The following is a 10,036-nucleotide window of genomic DNA, read 5'->3' as shown; positions in this document are numbered from 1 at the left end:
GCTTGTGAACTACACTGGCACAGAAATTAATCTCTTGGGAAGAATCCGCACGACTGGGGGGACATTTCTGGGTGATAATTCTGTAGCATATAACTTTCCTTCAAATTCTGTATCCTAATCTATTCTAATAACTCAGAGTGACTAGCTCCTTTACCTTTAAATTGTTTTAACCTTTGCAAATGCATTTTCCTGGGTTTAGGTTAGGCCTACTTCTAAACACCTGATGTAGCAGCACATTTCTGGAACATTCTATGTGCTTTCCTGAAATTTACTTTCCTGGCCCTCCAAAATTTTGACCACCTATGTGGACATTTAAAATTTTGTTTTCCACAATAATAGACAGTTTTAGGCTGAGCAAAGAAGGAAATGGAAAGAGATCTTGCAAAGGTTTTCAGTTGGAGGAGGGAAGGAGAAATAAATTTAATTCCTTTAATTAATGGGTGAACTTACTTTAAAAAATAATTGCTTCAAATATTATGATGTACTCAGTAAAAACAAAATGATATCTGTCTTCTATTTTCCCCTGAAAATAAACTGTCAAGCTAACAGACCATTTATTAGATACCAATTGGCCTTGGGCCGGTTGGTTGAAAGATCAGGAGCACAGGCAGGGATTTCCTTGATCCTTCTGGTTACAGAACAATTTTTAAATACAGTGGACAAAGATATTTGGAAGTGGTGGACCAGGAGGAAGCTTCCTCCTCCTTCTGAACACAAAACAAGTAGGACTGGCACCTTCTACAACAGGCGTGAGGCCCTGGAAGTAGAAGGGCAGACAGGTGATGAGGTGAGCCCTTCTGGGACAGAGGGCCCCTAAAACAGCACCATCTGTGCCCCACATCAAGGCCTTCTCTGTTCTGAGGAAAGGAAAGGTGATTTTAATCAGACCCTCCCTTCTGCAGGGAGCCAGGGGCTGATGTGTTGGCCAGGCTGGCTCTCACAGGTCAGGCACAAAGGGTCACAGTGACTGGGGAACATCAGGCTGTCGCTACTGGGGCTCTGCAGGGCTCCATCCTCACCCAGCTCTCTTCAACATCTTCCTTAGCGGCTGGGGTGCCGGGCTCAAGGAATGCTAAGTTTGCCATTGACACTAAACTGGGAGGAGCTGTCAACTCCCTCGAGTGCCGAGAGGCCCTGCAGAGAAACCTCGACAAAGTTGAGAAGGGCAATCGTGAACAATATGAAGTTTAACAAGGGCAAGTGCTGGAACCTGCACCTGAGGCAGGGAAATCCTGGTTGTGTGTACAGACTGGGGAATGAGACACTGGAAAGCAGTGCAAGGAAATGGACCTGAGGTTCCTGGCTGATGGCAAGTTGAACACGAGCCGGCAGTGCCCTGGGAGCCAGGAGGGCCAACCCTGTCCTGGGGGGCATCAGGCACAGCATCACCAGCAGGGCAAGGGAGGGGATTGTCCCCTCTGCTGTGCACTGATTGGCCTCACCTCCAGCGCTGTGTGCAGTTTGGGTGCCGCAATAAAAAAGATATTACCTGATTAGAGAACATCTGCAGAAGGGCCGCAGGGATGGTGAAGGGTCTGGAGGGGAAGCGTACGAGGAGCAGCTGAGGTCACTTGGCCTGTTCAGCCTGTGGGGGAGACTGAGGGGTGGCCTCACTGCAGTCTGCAGCTTCCTCATGAGGGGAAGAGGAGGGGCAAGCACTGATTTATTCTCTCCTGTGACCAGTGACCGGACTCAAGGAAATGGCATGAAGCTGAGTCAGGGGAGGTTTAGGTTGGATGTCAGGAAAAAGTTTTTTACCCAGAGGGTGTTTGGGCACTGGAACAGCTCCCCAGGGAAGTGGCCACAGCACCAGCCTGACAGAGCTCAAGAAGCTTTTGGACAACACTCTCAGGCACATGATGTGACTCTTGGCATGTCCTGTGCGGGGCCAGCAGTTGGGCTTGATGGTGCTGATGGATCCCATCCAACTCAGCTTATTTTATGATGCTATGATTCTATGAATTTTTTTCCAAAGTTCAGTCAGAAATTCAAGAACTCTCTTTTCTCCCATTCTGGTATGGATAAGTGCTTTCAGGAAGGTCCTTCCTATGAGCCCATGTCATTTGGTGCACTACAGAATCATAGCATGATTTGTGTTGGAAGGGTCCTTCCAAGATTATCTAGACCAACATCGTTGTCATGGTCAAGGACATCTCTCACTAGAACAGGTTGCTCAAAGACTTATCCTACATGGCTTGGAAATCTTCCAATGAAGACATCAACAACTTCTCTTGTCCCACCACCTTCATAATGAAAAAATTCTTCCTTGGAACCTTCTTAAATCTAACTCCTTTCACTTTTAAAACCTTGGCCCTTGCCCTGCCACTACAGGCCCTGGTGAAAAGTCTTTCTTATAAATGTTCTTCATATGTCAAAAGGTCACACTGAGGTCTGTGAGATTCACATTCTCGGAGCCTGAGAGAAGCAGACAAAAGAATAATTGAAACAATTCTTATCTCATTCGCTGCGCTTGTGTTTGTGCCACAGTAGAATGCAATATGGAGATTGTTTACCCAGAGTGATGGGGTTTTGTTTCCTTGGCCTGTCAGGGCCAAACACAGTGCAGACTGTTGGTCAGCAGACAGTCACAAAATTCTGGGCAGTGGAGTGCAGTTGGGTGCTTGTGCAAATTCAGTGTAGATGTACTGTAATATAGTGTAATATAATATAGAATAATATAGTAAAATAAAGTAATTCATTAGACTTCTGATATCAGTGGAGTCAGATGCATAATTTCTCCCCATTGTCGGGGTTGTCCTCTTTTCTGATAAAGGTCTGCCCAGAGCCTTGTCTTCTGCAGGCCTAACAACCACTGCTCTCCCAGCCTTTCTTCATGGGAGAGGTGTTTTAACTCCCTGATCATTATCATGGCCCTCCTATGGATCTCCTCCAAGTCTTTCTTTTTCTGGGGACCCCAGAGGCAGATGCAGTCCTCCAGGTGAGGTCTCATTGGAGTGGAGTGAATGAAGACAATCACCTCCCTCAACCTGTTAGCTGTGCTTTCTTTTTTATGCAGCCCAGGGTACCACTGGCTTTCTGAGCAGCAAATGCACATTGCCACCTCATGTCCCAGTTTTCATCCACCCATATCCCTGAGTCTTCCTATGCAGGGTGCTTGCAACCAGTTCACCCTGTGGTCTGTACTGATATTTGGAATGGCCCTGGCCTGGGTGCAGGGCCATGCATTTGACATTGTTGAGCTTCATGAGGTTCACGTGGGTGCACTCCTCGAGCCTGCCAAGGTCCCTGTGGAGGGTGTCCCTTCCCTCCATGAATCAGTGGCCCCACTGAGCAGGGTGGCGCCCACAAGCTGGCTGAGGGTGCACTCCATCCCACTCTGTTATTGATGAAAATATTACACAGTATCTGAATTGCAACTATATCTGCTAATTCCCTGAAGATCCTGGGATGAATTCTCTTAGGGGCCATGGATTTCTGCTTATTCACATTCCTCAGATGGTCTTGAACATGATCTTTTCTTACAGCAGGGGAGAGACTTTGTTCCCTTGCTCTATGCCTTGATATTGACAGACTTAGATGGGAAAGAGAGACTGCCAGTGAAAACTGAGGCAAAAAAATTGTGGGGTACCTCAGTATTCTCTATGACAGCAGTCACTAAATCTCCTGTCTTTTTTATTCGGGAGCCCATTTTATTTAGTCCTCCTTTTCTGGCCAGTGTGCCTACAGAAGCCCTCGTTATTCTTCACATCCCTTGCCACATTCAGTTACAGATGTACTTCAGCTTGTCTGGTTCCATCCCTACACATCTGGGCAGAGCTCTATATTCTTCCCAGGATGTGTCCCTGCTCCCACTGCCCGAGCATTTACTTCTTGCACTTCACTTTGACCAGAAGGTCTTTACTCAGCCAGATTTCTACCTTCCTAGCCTGCTTTCTTACATGTGGGAATCAAGTGCACCTGCTCCATGGGACAGATGTCCTTAAATAACTTTCAGGCTTGATTAACCTTCTCCTTGATCCCTGAGGGCAGTTTCCAAGGGGTTTGCATATCCTATTTCCTTAAGCAACTGAATGTTTGCTAAATTAAATATCTTTGTGCTTTGCCTGGCCCATGTCCCTCAAATTTGTGATAGCTCTGGGCTCAGGCAGCAGCCCAGATTACAGATATTCTTGACCTCTTCAATTAGTTAATTTGTGCTTGCAAGAGCAGGTTGAGTACTGCTTCTCTTCCAGCTGGACTTTCTTTCACCTGATAAAAAATTATCTTCAACGTGCTGTAGGTCTCCTGGACACCTCATGGCTTTCTGTGCCACGTTTCCAGCAGATGTCAGGTTGGCTGATGTGCCCCAACAGGAACCTGTGGTTATGGTGGCACCTGTAGTTGAAGAAAGAAGCTTCATTAGCATCCTCCTTCCTTTGTTTGTGTGGTAAACACTGACAGTGAGGTTTCCTTTTTTGGCTTGGCCTCTAGTTTTGTACCCAGAAGCTCTCAGGTGTTTGTCCTGGTTTTCTAACACAGTTCTTTGCAATCAATCCACTTCTTTGTTTTCACATAGAAGACAACCTGCCGCCACCCTTCTTTCCTGACCCTTCTGAGCAGTTTGTAGCCATCCATTTCAGCGCTTCAGTCCTGCAATTGATCTCACTGAGTGGACTGTGGCTGTGACTGACCGTCAGTGTTTGCTCAGGAGGAGATATGGGGACACCCATCACACAGGTGCAGCTGGAGGCAGGAGTGCAGCCTATCTGTGCATACCTCAGCAGGGTGACCAGGTCATGCACAAAGCCTCTAGCTGCAAAGCCCAACATTACCATTGTTTTTCACCTGGGGCTGCCTAAATCTGCACAGTAACTTCAGTATTTTCTCAAGCCCTTCCTGATGCTTCTGCTACTGAGCAGTGATACTTCATTTATGTTGTGCAGATAAATTCATTCTGACTTTTGGGTGCTTCTGGTGCAGAAATACCCCACATAACTAAAATCACAGAGTTACTCATGTCAACTCAAACGTGCCCTTGATGTAATTGCAGACTTTGTGTGATTTGAAAGACACATTTTGTACATGCATGATGGTTTTAATTAAAAAACTAATTTGTGGTGATATTCTAAACCATAATACTTGTTACATGAGTAAGAAAACTTCATGTCTCAATAGGGAAGAACTTATCATTACATACTGTTCATTACAGCAAAGGACTCCTGCCTATGACAAGTTTTTTTGTATTCATAGAGATTTAAAGGACAGATAGGACACCAATCTCTTAAAATAAAAAATCCATGGGCAGAGTTTTGGTAGGCATTAGGCAGGACATTTAGCTATTACACAGATACAGTTTGCTTTTTGTTTTTTAAATTACCTTCTTATAAAAATATTCAGCTTTTTTCAACAGTTTTGTTTTTGTTCAAAGCAAGAGAAAAATAGTTCCTTGATCATCCCACACCACAAAGTTTTTGATAACTTCTGAGCTCAGTTAAAGGGTAACTTCAAGAATCAGTTCAGATCAATCAATCAATCAGTGGAATTACTATGATTCTTTTCCATTTTCAATGCACATGGTGAGTGGGGCAGGGACTGTGACAGTGATGGGGCACAGCCACACCATCCTGGGTCACTGAGCAAGTCTGCTGGGGTGGGCTGGTGTGAGGTGCAGCCAGGAAAGTGGAGCCAGGGGAGTCAGAGACCCACAGGCACAACGTGGAAGGTAAAACCCGAGACTGAATGCAGCCCCAAAGTCACGGGGTGAAAACCAGCAGGTGGAGTGCAGAGTTTCAAGTTTGAGAAAACTTGAAAAACAAATTACCTTCAAGTCTGGCAAAGGAAAAGGGAGAAAGAATGTCCAACCAACAAGAAGTATGTTTTCCTTGTGGGAACAGAGTCCTCTTGAATGCAGAAGTACAAGCAGGACTGCAATGGAATCCACCTGTACGCTGTTACTGCCATGAATAAAGCAATTTTGCTCTGCACTTCTGGCCCAGGGTTGGATTTTCCATCATGTGGAACGGGCAATGGGGACCAACTTTCCTTCCAAATGTCATTCTGTGTTCAGGGAATCAGTAGTTCCATAAATCTGAAAGCAGAGAAAAAGTTGTGAGAGGAGCAGACTGGTCAAATATCTCTGTGGGCTGCTCCTGCGGGAAAGAAAGTATTTTACAAGAACAAAAGGGTGTTAAAATCCCCATCTGAAATGTGCAAATGTTTCTCTTTGTCTTTGCGTTCCCATTTCCTTGATATCATGTGGGTAGATCCACCCTGAGCAATGAGTTCAGCTTACTCATTCACAACTCTTCATGGAAATTTTTCTAGAAAGACATCAAACTAACTGTGGGGGCTCTTATGGTTTTGTTCCTTACAGATGCAGTTTGATAAGCAACTCCTAAAGAAAAACTGATTTATACTGCCTGGGTCAATTTTGAATTGTTTTTTTAGGGTGTGGGTTTTTTATTGTTGAGGTGGTGAGGTTTTATTTGTTTCTGGGGTTTTTTGGGGGTTATTTTTGCTTTTGTTTTTAACTGTGCCTTCTGGTGGTGATCCCGGCTGTAAAACTATCTTTTTCAATGGCACATAGCTTTATTCTCCATGCAAAATATCATATCCATCAGTGCCTATTAGGGAGAAGACCGTAACAGGCAATCAGTGGCAGAAAGGTGACCCATCTGCAAAAATCCATCAAGAGTTTAGATTCTCTTCATCTCATAAAAACAAAACCAAAAACAATATCCTGGGACGATGAGACTTTTTGAGATCATATGCAAGCAAAATGCTAAGCTGTTCGGTAAAATATTTGTTTATGTCAGTGATGGTTGCCATAATTTTGAGAAGAGAAAGCACTTTATACCATCACTGAGAAGAGAAATTTTCTCCCCATCCCAGGCCAAGATATTTTCACCTAAAGAAACTGTATGAAGCCGTTCTTGGAAAGCTAAGGGATAACACAGAAGATCAAATAGTGATCACTGATGTCTTGACAAGTCTTCACGGCCAGGTCTGTGCACAGGTGTGGCACTGACAGAAGGGGTGGGATGGATGGAGTGTGTTCCTAGGTGGCACTGCCCCTTGTGAGGGCTGGCAGGAGGCTTTGGAATGCTGAAGGAACAGTGCCTGGGTGCCTGCGCAGACCCCTCCGTGCCTCGAGGAGGGACACGAACAACTCAGCGCCGGCCCTGCCCTTCCCTCCGGGCTGTGCCCGAGGTTCCCTCCCGCTCCGGCCAGACCTCCCTCCCTCCCAGGGCCGTGTGGGTGCTCGGGGCCCGGAGCCGCGGAGAGGAGATGGAGTGTGCCGGACCAGCGTGGGGAAATGCACACGGTGAAGGCAGGTGATGAGCAAGGTGATGAGATTCGGCCCCGAGCCTGACCGTGGCAGGTTCCCCTAAACGATTTCTGTATTTGTGGCTATTTCCCGTATGGATTGTGCTCCACAGATTTCGGCAGCGACAAAGGGGGAGACAGGGAGGATCTGAGGAGTCCAATACTTCCATACAAGATAGGACACAGCATTTATTTCAGCAGTTCTCACACTTAGAAAAGTTCCACACAAAGTGCAATCACTTTTCACTCAACATCCAGATGAGGCAGAGAGTTAGTACCAAGAGGAAAAGCAAGGTCAGGTTTGCTGTCAGCCCCGCGGCGGTCCCAGCCGGACAGGACGGGCTAAGCAGGGTGCAGCGGCGGGGGAAAGGAGCTGCTCCGGAACACGAGCACAGCTGTGGGACTGTGTACAACTCCTCTGTTTCCGCACAGACCTCGGAAGCCCTTTAAGTGTTAATTTGGGGTCAGTAAGTATGATAGGTCAAGGGCTGCGTGCAGAGATTCATGAAACAGAAAATAATTAAAACCAATGTTTCTAGAAAGCAATAGCCACGTGAGGCACATACAAATTCGTCGAGGGAACGTGTGTGTAATTAACACGTCTGTGGCAAAGCCGGGCGCGGAGAGAAGCCGGGAGCGCCGGGGCCGAGCGGAACGAGCCGCAGCTTTGGGCAGAGCGCTTCAAAGAGCTCCTGATGGCGGCGAGCACCTCCGTGAGCAGCTCCTCTTCCCCTGCCTGAGCCGGGGAGGGTCCCACCGCCGAGTGAGCCTCGGGCAAGGGGGGCAGCGCCGTGCCCGGCAAACGCGAACACGGAAAAGCTGAAGGTTTTCAACTCTCGCTACACTGTCGCAGCTTGTGCAAGTTCGACCGAAGAAACACGGAGTTAAACTGGTAAATTATGACCTCTCCACAGCCCATTGCTGTGTTTCAGTACTCTGCTTTGTTCACCTTACACACATCCTTCACTTTCTAAACGTTCCGTAATACGTTTACCATCAAACGATGTGCGAACATTCACACAGTGTGTGTCTAACATACACGTAGCTCTGTGATTCCGAAAAAGACAGCGCACCCTGGAAAACAAATTAAATTTACGGTCCCCGGCGCCAGCATCACCGTGCACGCCCCGGACACACACAAATTAGATTTACGGTCCCCGCCACCGGCGCACACATTGATTGTCCCGCGTACGGTGCTGCCATCGCTCTGCATCTTCCGCAACACGCCCCGCTCTCCTCCCTATGACACGGGCATCGTCCCGCTCCTCCCGCACACACACACACCGCTGTCCGCCGATTTACACACATATCGCCTCGTTCCCGAAGGAAAGCACATCGCTCTGCACTGTTTTACAGACAAATCACTGCGCCCGACGATGCACGCAGCGCACGGCAGCCCCGTATCTCTGAGTCGCCCTGCGCCGCCCTTCCCGCACACCCCCCACCCTCTGCCAAAACCACATCGCTCCGCGCCCCCAATCCACTTTAGCCTTGAGTCCCGACACTCAGAGCCCTCCGCACCCCGACACACATCGCCCTGTTCCCTACAACATACGGCACCTCCTGAGCCCAGCAAACACACAGATCCTCCTGCACCAGCTGACAAATATTGTTCAGGGCCGGGTAGCGCATCCTTTCGGTCCTCCCCGACGGAGGAATCATTCTGATCCCCGACGGGCGGACACGGCCTCTGCTGCTTCCCTATACAGCCATTGCTCCGCGCTCCCGACACACGCATCACTCTGCAGCGGCTGACACACACCTCAGTCAGTGCCCGGCGGGGCACGGATGTCTCCTCTGCCGGTGACACACGGATGGCTCTGCGCTCCAGATGGCAAACACTCCGCTTTGCTCTCCCCCGGCACACTCGCGTTCCTCGGCGCCCCCGGAGAGCGCGCACATCGCCTCACTGAGCCCGCGGTGTCCCCGCCCCGCTGTGCCGCGCGAATAACGCTGCATTTTGGTAGCCAGGAAACAGGAACATCCACGTACACGGATCTGGGGCGTCAGCGGTGGCATCTCTGTACAGCCCACGAGAAGTCACAGTGCTCGGCAGCCCCGTCTCGGAAACTGCCCCGCACCCGAACGGGGCGTGCAGCCGACAGGGGAAAACAGCAGCCGCCTCCGAGGACACCGAGGCTGTCACCAAACACACCAGATCCAAGTAAGCTGCTTCTGTGACAGACGTCTTGGATCATCTTTTCAATAAGAGAGCTGATGCTATGGTGATCTGTACTTTGATGTCCCGTGCGTGTTTTTTTTTTTTTTTGTGAAAACAGAGGTAACGGTGTGGAATCATTGTAAATTGTAAGGAAAGTGGGACGTGCATTGTTTGAGGTAAAATGATGTGGTCTACATCTGCTTCAACGGAAAAGGGAACGTTCATAATTCGCTTGAAAAACCCTGGGAGCCCGCTTTTGGTACATGCACGGTTTGGGGGTGGCGAGTTGGACAAACGAATGCAGTCGGTGGTCCCAAAACTGCCGAAAGAGATCTGTTCCTGACTGCTAGTACGAGATGTTTCCCTCTTGAACTACGCGAATGGATGACGGTGTGAATGGGGAGCATTTAAAGCACAGGCGGTTGCAGGCGACTCTGTGCCCTTGTTACTCAGTTTGTTTTTGAGCAAAAGGCTCCGTGATGAATGCCCTCCCTCCTTCCCTCCCATCAGTAAGCGTTCTCGCCCCCGAACTGCACAGTGCGGCATAGGCAGTAGCCCCGAGCACAGCCTCTTTCCCGGCTTTCGTGCGCCCCTCTGACTCCCCGCCGT

General features: G+C 48.6%; 2 protein-coding genes across 2 annotated transcripts in view; one reads left to right on the top strand and one right to left on the bottom strand.

Moving 5' to 3' along the window:
• LOC102042235 (histone H1.11L-like) overlaps positions 1–8,479 on the bottom strand; it is a 10,563-nt gene extending 2,084 nt beyond the window's left edge. The window contains exon 1 of the mRNA XM_031057773.1: positions 8,363–8,479. Coding sequence (XP_030913633.1) covers positions 8,363–8,479 — 117 coding nt within the window. The remainder of the gene's footprint in view (positions 1–8,362) is intronic.
• A 1,332-nt stretch (positions 8,480–9,811) lies between these two features.
• LOC102042069 (histone H3) overlaps positions 9,812–10,036 on the top strand; it is a 5,173-nt gene continuing 4,948 nt past the window's right edge. Inside the window, exon 1 of the mRNA XM_014307373.2 lies at positions 9,812–9,817. Within this exon, the coding sequence (XP_014162848.1) occupies positions 9,812–9,817 (6 nt within the window). The remainder of the gene's footprint in view (positions 9,818–10,036) is intronic.

This window comes from Geospiza fortis, unplaced genomic scaffold (genome assembly GCF_000277835.1).
Source record: "Geospiza fortis unplaced genomic scaffold, GeoFor_1.0 scaffold173, whole genome shotgun sequence".
Classification (NCBI taxonomy): domain Eukaryota; kingdom Metazoa; phylum Chordata; class Aves; order Passeriformes; family Thraupidae; genus Geospiza; species Geospiza fortis.
Note: the sequence above shows the minus strand (reverse complement) of the source record. Positions and strands in the feature narration are given on the sequence as shown.